The sequence below is a fragment of the Ceratosolen solmsi genome, unplaced genomic scaffold (genome assembly GCF_000503995.2).
Source record: "Ceratosolen solmsi marchali unplaced genomic scaffold, CerSol_1.0 scaffold13, whole genome shotgun sequence".
Taxonomy (NCBI): Eukaryota; Metazoa; Arthropoda; class Insecta; order Hymenoptera; family Agaonidae; genus Ceratosolen; species Ceratosolen solmsi.
In genome coordinates, this window is record NW_011948418.1 from 8406007 (window position 1) to 8420391 (window position 14385).

The 14385-nt window shown below is 27.8% G+C and overlaps 1 protein-coding gene across 1 annotated transcript; it reads left to right on the forward strand.

Moving 5' to 3' along the window:
- Positions 1 to 1438: 1438 nt before the first annotated feature.
- LOC105360434 (period circadian protein-like) lies at positions 1439 to 14113 on the forward strand. Its single transcript, XM_011497328.1, has 6 exons — positions 1439 to 1521; positions 9407 to 9564; positions 11451 to 11587; positions 13262 to 13487; positions 13800 to 13994; positions 14094 to 14113. The coding sequence occupies exons 1-6, from the start codon at positions 1439 to 1441 to the stop codon at positions 14111 to 14113; spliced, it is 819 nt and encodes a 272-aa protein (XP_011495630.1).
- Positions 14114 to 14385: the final 272 nt, after the last annotated feature.

Below are 14385 nucleotides of genomic sequence, written 5' to 3' on the forward strand. Positions count from 1 at the left end.
TAGAATGATAGCTCGATAACTCTATCGATTAAGCATTTATTTTGAATTAGTTTTAAATTCTTACCTATGTAAGTTTAGATATACATTTACCGCGCGCACGAATTTTTTCGTGGAATTTAGGTAAGTGTGCAAGTTGACAATGTAAGCGTCACATTATAAGGCAAAAATTTATTACTAATTTTATAGAGTTAAGGGTAGTTAAATTTGCAAATTAAGTATAGACACGTTATTAATTGTTTAAATATAAGCATGGTTTATTGATAAGTGCTTGCTAATTTTTTGCTTTTAAATACGAACGCGTGTAAATTATGTGATTAGAAATATGCAATTATAATTATAAATAACACCTGTATTTATAATTTAAACAATATATCAAATTTTGAATTATATTTTAGGAAAAAGCAGCGGCCAACCAATTTATTTTCTCATATACTTCGATATAAAGGAATCGAAAGTTCGGCCACGAACAAATTGACTAGTAAAAAGAAGAAAGCTCCGAAAATAATGGCTGTGTTACGGTTTAAAATTTACAAATTTATTTACAAGCATTTTAAAATTTCGTATTTCATTAGAATATGCATAAAATTATGTACATGAGATCTATAATAGTCTAATTTCTCTCTCGCTCTCTATTCTGTTCTAAATCCGTATATGTATATAGTTAATGATAATAATAAACTTATTTCGGATAATGGAAAAATGCTTGAAAAGAAAAATTTGAAGTAATGTGGGTTGAAGAAATCGGCATTTATCATTTTGAAATAGTATCAATTGTTTCTAATGTAGATATGTAATTTTATCAAACTGTTCGTGAAATATAAAAAAAGTACTTCTAAATTTTTGATAGTATATAACTATCTCATGTTAAATTACTTTTCATTTTCAATTCATATATATAATATTTATGGAGATATCTATAATAAAGTAACGATTAAACATAAATGTCGAATTTAACTTATAAAAGCCTAATTTCTCATTTTTTAAATGCTGTTTGCATGTTGTAATATACTGTAATATGCAAATTATATTGTAATATGCTCTTGTAATATACATTTTTTATGATAATATGGCTTGTATTTGCAATATGAAAACCACTAATTATAAAATTAATTCTAAGGAGAATAAAGAAAATGAAAAGCGAACGACGCAAAGGATCGAAGAACGTCTGAGTCGAGTTACGATGTACAAGTTTCGGCTCTCAAAGACAAAACTTGCCATCTCGGTGTAAATAATCTCGGCAGGATTGTTTGATTGACAGATGAAAAGCGGAAAATAATGTAGGGGAAGTAGAGGGACCGTGATTCGGTGCTATCGCGCGGCGGTGCGCGTGACAAAGTCGCGGTTGGCACATGCGCGTCGTGACGAGTAGTCCGAGGGCGCGAAGAGCCTCCGTTCACTTGCGCCGTGTAACATCCCCGACGAGGAAGCCTGATCAAACATGGAGGAGACTTCCACAGAAAATGCAAAGATATCCGACTCCGGGTACTCCAATACCGGCAGCAACAGCCAATCCCATACTAGGTGAGAGTGTTCGCTTATCTATACGGATGTTTCCCCACAAATTTTATCCTTTTATTGTCCCCCCCCCCCCATCCATTGCATTGTCCCACATGAGATTTAAAAAGCGTAGTAAAACCGTGCTATCATCATACTTCTTAGATTAAATAATAATGGTGAATCGTATTATGGTAAATAATAGGAATAAATTGGGATTGAAAACTAATGTGCCTTTTACTTTCTTACCACTGAATATAATGGATTGGACCAATTCGATATAAAACATTCAATCATTAGCAGAGCTTAATTGTAAAAAATCTTCATCCAGATAAATTTGATAACATTTTTCACAGATATTATACAACGGACAATAAAATGCTTGTCGTACACTTTTATCGTAACTATTTATTACTTAATTAAGGATTTTTGAAATATCATTTACAATTCTGATATATAATTAAAAGATAGTCTAGTCTTATTTGAATTTAGCAAATAATTTATTTCATTTACAAATGCCGTGAATTATTAAAATTTAATTTAAAACAGGATTTAATTTTTTATTGCAACAATTCTGGATTGCAATCGAATAATCCTTTTTTTCAGTACCTAATTTGAATAATTGTCATGTTCTTACCGGTTAATAATGCATTATTTATCATTGGCCCTTGATTTAACGATATCATTATGGCCTTTTAAGAATAGCAATTAATTGAGAGGTACAACGATGATAAATTATTTGTACAAATAGATCCTCGAGTCTAAGATAGCTCTTTTGTTTTTTACCAACAATATAGGCGTATAATTATATTTTGAAACGAAGCTCAATTTTAAGTCTGCGATAATCAATAAACAAGAGTTTGGTGTTTAAATTTATTTATATACGCTTCTCGCATGCAAATTATTTAGATTTTTATCTTAATTCTTTTTAAAAGTAATTTTTCCATTCTATTATAGTAAAAGTAACGAAAATTGTTTTTATTCCATTACAAATTATATTTCTATACAGTGCGACGTTGAAAGAAGATTAATTAATTTGTGTATACCAAGATCTGTAAAGATACATCTCAAATTAACCAAAATTTTTATATTCTAACGTTTAAATTTTCATTTTCAAAATAATTGTTTAATTGTACGCTTATTGAATATATTTATTTAAAATGCATTAGGAATTGTTTGATGTTGTAAATTACGAGCTGTAATCTATTTATCGATAATTACATTGTCTTAAAAGGAGTTTTTCAATTAGAAGAATTTTGAAATATATCGAAGAGCTTAAATAGAATACTTATATAAGCAATCGATCTTGCAAAATTCGGAAATATCAAAGTAGTTCAGTAATAGACGGTAATTCTACGATTATTTAACAGAAATGTTTTCTTTCCGTGTATACGAAGGCTGTGCCAATAACAATAAAACATTTTTATGTACGACGTTGTTGAGTTCGAATTTTCGAAATCGTATCTTGATCAATCGTTCAATTCAATTTGCACTTTAAATATTGTTTATTTGTAAAACTCGTAATTTGAAAACGCACAATCAAGATGAATAGATTGTTCGTCGTTTCACAAGTTATTGGCCTGAATAGAAATTACAAGTATCATTATATATTCAATGTAATCATGTACTTATTTGATAATCACTATATAATTATTGTCCATAAGAATTTCACATTTAATACCAACGGATTATTTATAATGTATATTAGCAATAAGAATCAGCATGTCTAAATACAGAGAGTATAAAAGAAATATCAATGTTGTATATTATTAAAATATGTCTAGATGCAAGTTTTGCCAAACAAATAATAATACATGATATATCAATTATTAACAGATTAGTTGTGAATTAACTAAATACATTACATGCAATGTATTCGTTACATGTAATTCCATATAAGTTTATTACATAATTTGTAGCTTTTGATAAAGATACGTTTGCTTTACATGATAATCAAAATTTCATATTTCGGTAACATAGTCTTATTTTATATCATTAATTAAAATACTAATCATAAGTAAATATAATCGATTTATTATATTGATTTTTAGATAAATTATTGTGAGAAGATTTTTAATACGTATAGTTGTTAAAAAATATCTATTATTGCGATTTTGCGGTTTCTAATGAAGGTTATGCGTTTCTTACCACTATCAACAACATTGCATAAAGTTTTATTTTTAAAAATAATCGCCATTGTATGAAGTCAAATGTACTTCAGTTCGTAACTAATACAGCCCTTTAGATACTTTACTTTATATAATCAAAAACAGGGTAATTAACTACGGGTACGATAGTATAAATACTATAATCGCAGCAATTGCATTCGTATTGATTATATGAATCATTAGGTTGATGGAGACAATGGAATTAAATTTTGTTTGATTAATTTTTTTTTCCCATATATGATATATATTTGATATATGAGAATAGCTTTGAATGATATTTTAACAATGGTTTGCCAACGACATTTTTCAATTTAAGAAATATCTAATTCCCATGTATTTTACATATTCAGCGTTAGATTATTCATATTTTTTACTATCGCTGATAATTGATGCGTAATATTGTAAAAATAAAAAAAAAAAAACGATTAATTTATAAAAATGGCATGAGATTTTTTATATTTTTGTTATTAATATTATATAATTTTTTTTAAATTAGAAATTCTCATAAGAAAGGCATTATTTTGTAAATTTTCCTTGCAATCTTTTAGTTTTAAAAGTATGCATCTTATTTATATTGTTAACTTGTTTTATTGTTATTTTGAAATGCTCAACAATATATTCTACATTAAATTTCTGTATTTCACAAAATGTAGTAATTTAAGCGAATGCATAGATATTTTATATTAATTTTATTTTAAATTTAGAAATTGTAAATAAACATCATTAATATTAAAAATAAATCTTGAAAAATATCAAAGTGATAAAAATAAATAAAAATATCTGTTATGTAAAGTATTTTAACCGGATTGAAAAATAAATATAGTTGTGTTTAATTGAGAATAATTGGAAATGATTTCCAATTTAAGCTTTTATTTTTACATTTCGGGCTCATTTCGCTCTTTCTACCGAAAGTTTAAATAATAAAATGTAATTTATCTTAATATTTACGGATTTATTTATTATATACATAACTGTGTGTATATATACGAAATGTGATTTCAGTAATGATAAATTTAAACCATTACGTTAAATAAGATATTTTATCATTATTATGGGTCTAATTTAATTCTTATGGTTATTTCATATCAATTATATCGCAACCTATATTTTATCAATTATTTTCGTATTCGTTAAAAAAAAAAAAAAAAAAAAAAAAAACATTTTTTTTTTTTTTTGTTAAAAAAAAAAAAAAAAAAAAAAAAAGCAATGTTGTTTTTATTCATCTATTGTCTGAAAATATTCTATAATAAGCATTTTTCAAAAGCTTTACCTTTTCCCCCTTCATCCAATCAAAAGTTATTTACTGTCATTAATATATTTGTATTTTTAAAAATATATTTTTATTTTGAAATACATATTAAAACATAAATAATTCTCATCGTATAATTACTATCTAAATACGATAGATGTTGGTAAATATAATTGGAAATTGGGTTAGAATTTTAAATGCTATGCATCTGTGATCTCGAAAGCCATGAAAGAAAGCTTTAAAGAAATGACGATTGCGACAACGGACAAAGATGCGACCATTTCACGTGGGCTTAAAATTAATGGGCTTTAAACGAGGAAAGACAATCGATTCGTTATCTACAAGACAAGTATTATTATTGTGAACTTTACATTCATGAAAATTCGTCAAATATTTGCTAAAGTAAATTATGACAAGCGTAGTAATTTTTATGCTTCAGGATGTCTCCTCGATAAATGCATTTAACATCTTCTATATCAGTTTTTTTATTTATATTGGTTAAGTTATTTCGACGCGTTACTTTGTACGCTTGAGCTTATGATGCACAACGTCAATGTTTTTCTTTCCAAATGTTTTTCTCTTTAACTCTAAAAATGATAATAAATATTTTATTGTAGAATAAATTATAATATTGATTAGAATATATTTTCACATGAGATAGACTAAGCCTCTAGCTTGTAAGTTGGCATTGTACTGTAATTCAGGGCACACGTACTTTAAGAAGGATTCACCTTATAATTATTTAATATATAATTTAATTTGAATTATTTTAGATTTAGACTTTTTCCTCAAAAAATATCAAAACACTCTAATTGAATTTACGGATGGCTATGGTACTTTTGCTACATACATTTTTATCATTTTAATGGAGTAATTAGCAATTCAATATATCGTCTAGTATGTCTGTAATTGATAAATAAATTGAAATATTAAAGTACAATGTGCTACGTAATCGTTGGTTAATCACGTAACGTCTCAAGAATAAGTGAGGAAATTTCTGTTTGTATTGGAAAGGATTAAATAATTTATAAACAACTTATACATAACGTTGTATAATGTATAATGTATAATGAACTCTCAACTGCTTTTATTATTCCTATAAGAAACATAAGAAATTTACGAATCAAGACCTTGTAACGATTATTAAAGGAACGGAGGTAAATTTTATCTAGCCAAGTATTTATCGATAAGCCCTTTCTTGTATAGACATGTGTATCTAACGATGTTTTACTTTATTAAATTTATGATACCATTTATATGAAATGGATGTAGAGTGTGTGAAGAAAAAAAAAAGAACAAACTTGCCGTAGCGCTATTTCACAATCATAAGAAACATAAAAGATAAAATGTAATTTTAAGGAAGATAACTTGCATACTATATTCATTGATTAATCCGCTCATACATGCTTACGCATACGCACATTTGAAAGGGCAAAAAGTCACCTGTCCGCTTACTTTGTCTAACAATATTAACCCGCAATTGCAAGCGATTCGCTCGATGCTGTAAATATTAAATGCCACAATAAAATGCACTAATTTCAACAATATACACCTATCGAACGAATTGTTCATTCTTCATGCTCCCATCTGTGTGGGATGAAAATAAATTTACTATAATTATAACTGCCGAGGCTTCACTTCTGTTTCAAGAGCTCCTAACGATTATTAATACTTATAGTTTAAATAATTTATATGTAAAATTGTGTGCTTGGGAATGTTTGCGATTAAATTGTCGATATCAGTGACAAATGTTGATCGAACAGGTGCATCCTGTCCGTTTGCTTGCAAGGAGTCACGCACACGATGTATTAGCGCCTCGTGCACGTGGATGAATACGTGATGGATAACTATCCAGGATGACTATAAGCTGGATAACTATATTATTTATAAAATCGAATGAGACTCGTTCGCTCTGCAGTTTATTTTCCATTTGCTCCAATTGCATAACGTAGTGTAAGGGAAGAAAATTGTCATATGCTGTTTTACAAAAAAATTAGACGTGACGCACGTGGAACTAGCACGTTGCTTCCTTATTAAATTCTTCCGCTCCACGGGGAAGAATAGATTGGGCTAAAAATAGCAAATTGAATGCACCAATGGAATGAATCTACGATGACTGTATTATTGAAAAAAAATTTGTTGACAGTTGATAAAACAGGTGACTGCTTTGTAGGTAAACCTAGCGTTTTTACGATAACAATATTAGGAAAAGAGTGGAAAAAAGTCATTTTCTATTTCGATAAAATGCTTATTAGTATTCTTTCACTTATTCAGTGCTGTCTCAGTACTAATTCTTATAAAATTCTAAAGTAAATTTCTCAGATAATCAAATTAGAGTAAATACATTATTTTTAATAATAAAACGATCGAACGAAATAATTTTATTTAATATATAATAAATTATATTTTTTGATAAAAAATTTTTTTATAGGAATAATGGAAATGCTTTATTTGAGACACAAAAAAATTATATATCAATTTATCAAACAAATGAAAGAAATATAAAAATCTTTTATATTTTTAATATATATCTTAAATATATATGTTAAATTTGAAAATAATAAATTGAATTATCCTAAATACGTTAATGAAAAATCTTCTACGATGAAAAAATTGTTGAAAAAATTAATTATTGTAAATTTTAAAGTATTGAACGATTGAAGTTTTTTTTCCATAAATAGAGAAAAATGTTAATATTTCATAAATGTTAACAATATTTAACGAACATACTTTTATGAAACTACATTCAAAGTCTATTGTAAGAATGGATTTAAGAATGATTAATTTCATTATGATATTAAAAAAACCTTTTTTTTTCTTCAAAAAATTCATAAAATTTTGACGTATTATGCGTCAATATACAATAATTTTTTCTTCGTGTAGTCATTATACTTATTTAGTAATATTCTAATATTCCCTTCTATTCATTCAATTGTATTTTAATAAATCGGCATGTGATAAACATTTAATCAATATTTCACAAAGGTAATTTTCCACAAGTTCATGGCTACAATTGATTTTTCTTAATTTTTCCATTAGAATGCGCATTATTTATGAAATTAGTTTTTTAAATACATTTTCTCAATCTCAATATCTCAATTATTTCTGTATATTATTCTTATTTCTTAATATCATAATAAAATCTAATGATATTTAAGAAGACGTGGGATTTAGTTTGAAAATGCCTGTAGCGGAAAATTGAATCCGCGAATTATTATTATTATTATTATTGTTATTATTTTTTTTTTTTTATGAATAAATGGCAATTTATTTCTGTTACGTTAGAAGAATAATGTTAGCCTTTGATGTATGCCTTTGATCTCGTATTATTTGATACTTCCATTTTGTTTTATTATTTATAAGGAATGAGTTATTATGATAAAATATTAAACAAACACGCGTGGCTTACCATTTCTGGCACTCGTTGCGTTTTCTCATTGGGCCACGTGACACCGTCTTTATTTATAATTGCATGAATTGTCTCGTTTTAAATATTATTAAAAATTTTATCAAAAAACAAAATCACATTTATTTGATGAAGTGAGTTTCAGTTTTAATCTAATGATCTTTCCACTGGTATAATATTAATGTAATAATGATATTATATACTTAATGTATAATAACATACTTAACGCGTAATCGAAACTATATACTGAGATTTTATAATTGATCGTTAAGATTTTAAATGAAAATTTTAATCGCCAAAATTATAATGCATACATTTAACAATTAAATTAATACGTTTGATGCAGCAATGAATGATATTCATTTGGATTATTATTTGGAGCTAGCTAGCACTCGTTCGAATTTTTTAATTTTAAAGCATATATTATAATCTGATTAGTAACATCGACATTCTTCGATACTTTATAAAATTAAATATTTAAACATCAAACTAAATATTTATTATTAATGTTCAGTATTATAATAATTATTAAAAATATTGGCATAAATTATAATTTGATAATAATATTAGAATTATTTACTATTGGAATTATTTAACATTAGAATTAATAACTATGGTATTACACACCACTGCAATTATTAATAATTAAACTTAAGTTAATTTCCGTTGGTAATAAAGGCCAAGCTTGGACCTAAATACGATCGAGTGTTATGCGCGATTGAATACAATAGTGTCTTAAGAGAAGGACAAATGTTGACGTATTAATTATTTCAACCTTTTCGTCGCTCATATTTGACATTTATACAATATTGGAAGAAAGCAGCTTATGTGTATATAATTAAACGTGAATAATTCAAATTTAATAGAATCTTATCTTACCAATTATATGGATTTTTAATTATTGTTGTCATATAACGTATTCGATTCAACTCCCCCACCCTCCACCCGCCAAAACCCACCACCGCACGCATGGTGTTACTTTCTTCTCTCACGGCCATTCAATCCGCTCATTAGAAAGCGATTGAAATTGAATAGATAGACGAGTCAGGTGGCGACTTGACAAAATTCATGTGACACTTGTGCTTTCAGTTCGGAGACGCTACCCAAGCCAATTACCAAGCGGAAAGACAAGGGTTACAAGAAGAAGAAATTCAAAGGTGCCCCGACGAGTTTTTCCATCACGCCTGCCTTGAACCACGATACGCTGTCTCCTGAACCTTGCAAAACACTCCTCGACCGATCAATTGGTTCGTCTCAGATTAATTTCTACTTTACACCCACCTCCAATCCCCCTCCCCCTTATCCCTCCTCCTCCCCCATTCCCCCTCCCCCTTACCCATCCCCCCCATAACCGAGCTTAGATAAAAATGCAATCAATCTGTTGGCAATATTCGATGTCCGCAGAATTTATAATGTTGGATCTACATCGAACTTTGCAAGCAATTATTTATGATGATCTTTATACACAATAAGTTGAAAGTTGCAAATTTTTATGTTTTATATAGAATATGTTTTATATAATTATTTATATAGAATAGTAAAGGTACATTTATATATGCATATATTATATAAATGAATTTGAGAATTTCTAGTACTAGTTGTAAAGTGAAAAATATTATATTCGGATAAATACGTATATTTTTCGGGTAAAACAATAATGCTAAACGTAATGGATACGTTTTACTTAACTTTATCTTATCTATTACTTGCAAAGTATCTAAGAAATGGATTTTAGGAACGGCAAGAGAAAGAAATATCGTTAAGCTCCTTCATAAATCACATTTTATTTTATTTATATATTTCGAGTATTTAATCTATCCTTACTTCTTATCGAGTCAAATGTCATGATTGCCCCAATTATTCTTAAAGGCAAATAAAAAAACTTGCGACTATGAGTGATTTAAAAATTTTTTTCCAGCAATAATCTTATTATTTATATAAATAATTATTTCTACATATTTCTCGATTTCTCAATGTTTCATTCTATTTAAGATGAATGCATGATGTTTCAATCAAACAATATGGACGCGCAACAAATTTTGTGACTAAAAGCGAAAAGAAAGTATTGTAATTATTTACGCAAATTAATAAATTGCGGCTCTTGTAGTGGCTCGACATAAATCACTTTTCAATACAATTATAATCCCCTATTTTATTAGTACTATATTACGTATTGCATGTTACGAATTTGATGCTAAAGATATATTGATTTAAGTATAGCTAAATTACACCACGTAATAGTGATTTATTTGAAGATTATAAAAGTTGAATGGTTTGGGGAAAAAAAATAATAAAAATTATATTTAAAAATATTGCATCAATCTAGAAAGGGGAGAGGGAGGAGGAGGAGGAGGAGGAGGGGTTTACCTTATTTTGTATCATTATTAGAGAATAATTACGTAAGTATTTATATAATTTTTTATGTTGCGTTTATTCTACGTAACGTATGATTAATAAACTGAATAAAACATTAAAGACAGCAATTAAATTGTTATATTTAGTATGCTCTTTTAGGATGTCTCTTGTTCAATTTGCAATCTTGTCACTATTTAATGTTCCGATATTACGTTTTAACAATATTATTGAGTCATTGTGGCATCGCGCAATAATCGAGTCTTTATTTTTTAATTGGAAAACTGTTAAAAAAAACCTGCACGGTATTAAAAATATAACGATAGAGAGTAATTTTATATTAAGGGCTATAGAAATTGCGTAATACGGCCAAGGTGTTTTATTTTTTTTCTTCCGTAATAAAAAGTCTTTCGTTTTATTTGAAGATAAAATGTCCATCGACTATTTTTTGATAATAGTATGCATTCTCGATTAAAATAATATGTCGTTGAATAATTCTGTTTAATATAACTTCGCAATTCATCGCTTAATCGTATGTCTAAAATATCTCACACTAAATCTTCAATTAACAGTTATTTATTCGAAAAATAATATAGAGCCAAAACTCAGAGCAAATGAAGTATCAGGAGAGATGAAAAGAAAATATAACTAAATATAGCTAAAGCTAGAAAGGCAAAATAATCAATATAATGAACAATAACATTAATAAAGATTAAATCTATAATGCCATACACTTCTTCCAATAAATCACAAAATATTTTTATCCTTTGCTGGCCAATAGAAGAAGAAGCGACCGTTGTAGAGTTGGTGGATGCAACGGACTCTGGAGTTCACAACAATAATTTAATAACCAGTGCGGAAGGTGCAGGACTCACTTCGAAAATTAGACCCATCGACGACATCACCTCGCACTCCACTGTTAGTATTCTACGTGACAGAAGGAATAATTAATTTAAACGCATTATTATGCGTAATATCATTATAAAATTTGAAGAATGTATAGCAGGATAAGCACGTGTAATCTCATTTGGAGAGATGAGCTCGCAATTGTTTGATTTTGAAATGTTGATTCGTGAAGCACAATTGTATGGTCATTGCAATGAGTCTGTCCGACTTTTTTTTTTTTTTTTTTTTTTTTTTTTTTTTTTTTTTTTTTTACGAGCCAACACTTGTTTCAGTGCTTATTATTGCGTGTGAATCGATATCGATTGTTTGGGTAAGTCAACATTCTTAATTATTGCTTCTTTCTAGAAATAGGTTTTTGTTTTTGCTATCGGACAATACAAATCACAACATTAACAGTAAATTTTGCTTAAGTTTAAACATAAAATCTTCCACTCAGCTTGGGTAATTTTTCATAAGCTTGAAAAGTTATTGTAAAGTATCATTGATTAGCTGATGTGAGTGAATTTCGAAAGCTCTGTAAAACAATATAGAACCTCTAGTATTCGAAAGGAAATATCTTTGTACGTTTTAAGGAATGGGAATGTGAATTTTAGATTGTACGCGTCTCTTAACATAAAGTTTCAAAATTACAATATATTTTTTAAGTTTGTTAACTTGCATTATATATTTTCTTTATTACACAATATTATATATATATATATATATATCACAAAGTAAAATTTATAAGCTTTCCTTTACGTAATCATGTATCAAGCTTTAAGAAAGTGCTACACTTGATAAAAAAAAAATAATATTCTCTTTTGAACAGTGCGCTGACAATATCTTTAAGAGAAATCTAATGAACAAATTTAACACATTTTTTAACAATTATTTATACCAACTACAATAATTAATTATATGAAATTTTTAATTTTTTGTTATACTGGAAGATATTTTTTAAATAATGAACAAGAAATGATAAACTATTTTAAAACTGAATTAGACGAATCAAAGCTATCCTGTCTGAATACAAGATGAAGCATAGAAATTCCTGGTAATAAAATACCTTAATTAATATTATAATTTAACAGATACGAGATGGACAATAATATGCTTTCTAAAAGATCATGATAAATCGTTTCGTTAAATCGCAATTTGACGGAAAAAAATTTATTATTTTTCTCAACATCTTTCGAACGCGAAATTAAGAAATTATTATTTACAACGGCAGAATAATTTACGTAAAAATTTCTTTTTTAAATTCTTATCATTACAGTATTGTCTAAAGGGTAGGATAAATTATCGATTCATAAAGTAAATTCAAATTTTACAAAGGAAAATATTTTCCATGTTAAGGTGCTGGTGAATTACAAAATCTATGGGCGTTAAGTCATTTTTAATTTTAATAAATATGTAATCCCTTCAGCTTTTTTTTTTTTTTTTTTTGCCTGTCACATATTTCAAACGTAAGAATTAAGCATATGATGCATTAAAACAAGATGAGATCTTTCGTCTATTAATAATTTGAGCACATTGAATGACATTACAAATAGTTTTTAAACGAATCCTGTTATACTTTCTCGTGTATTTTCAATGCAGAAACAGTAGCCTTTTTTATTAATAACGATGAAAATTTTTCTGTCAACTCTCAAGTTTTTTTTTATTTTCACTATAAAAAGTGATTTCTTCACAATTGTAATTTAATAGGTGAAACTGGTTTATACTGTTGTACAGGATGAATTTTATGCAGTCATATCCATGGACGATGGTCTTGTGCTCCATGCATCAGCTTCATTGTACACATCTCTAGGGTATCCTATAGATTGGTGGACTGGAAAATTGTTTATCGACTTTCTTAACCCCAGGGACAAGTATATTTTTACTGATCGAATTGCGAGTGAAATCGCTATCTCCCGAGACTTTCATCCATCAGGTATATAATAAACAAATCACATTAACTTGCCACTATTGAAATTCACAAATATTAGGATAAATATTTTATATCGATTCAATTATTAATTATCGCTTTATTACAATGATTAAGTCAATGTATATATATATATATATATATATATATATATATATATATGTATGTAGGTAACGGATTTTGCGGTAATTCGTTTATTGTTTTAACGGGGATTAAAAGTTTAAAAAGTAAACGTGCAATATTCTAATCTCGTACTTGAGAATGTAAAATCCAAATGCCAAATCTTCAATGTACTTATTGGTTATTCGTCATTTTCAGGTGCCAATGGTCGGAAAGCGAGCATCTTCTGTCGTCTCCGTAGGTTCAACATTTGCGTCTCGACAAACGATCAGTACGTACCGTATCGTATCAATTTGGTAGTTCAAAACTTTCATGATGACAAGATGACAGTATCACAGAGCCACGTGATGTTGCTCGTCGCGTCCTTTCAATCAGTACAATCGGCTTACAAAGGTATAGTAAGGTTTCATTAAATGTTCCAATGAACGTGGATTTAATATATTGTATTTTAAAATTTATATTAGAATATTGAATATATTGTTTGCCTCGTAGATTACCTGTTGTTCGTCTAACTTTACATAGCTCATAATAAATGAATAATTTCCATTATTCTGGTGTCAATAATTCCTTCGAAGTAGTTTTGATACAATGCAATGGGATTTCGAATTTGTCTATTCGAATAGTAGAGCAATGCCAAGAAATGTATTATAACATTTTATTGAATAAATAATCCTTTTAATTCGACATCAGCTTCGTATGTTAGCATTGAATATAAATTTAAATTTGAATCGACATGATTATCAAGTATGTTTAGAAATATAGAGACATTAATATTCCATTAACG

Bases quoted from the DNA above. Each gene is read 5' to 3' on its own strand.
- LOC105360434 (XM_011497328.1), top strand. From the start codon at position 1,439: ATGGAGGAGACTTCCACAGAAAATGCAAAGATATCCGACTCCGGGTAC. The intron at 11,588-13,261 runs GTTAGTATTCTA...GTAATTTAATAG, and splicing joins ACATCACCTCGCACTCCACT to GTGAAACTGGTTTATACTGT. The intron at 13,488-13,799 runs GTATATAATAAA...CGTCATTTTCAG, and splicing joins CCGAGACTTTCATCCATCAG to GTGCCAATGGTCGGAAAGCG.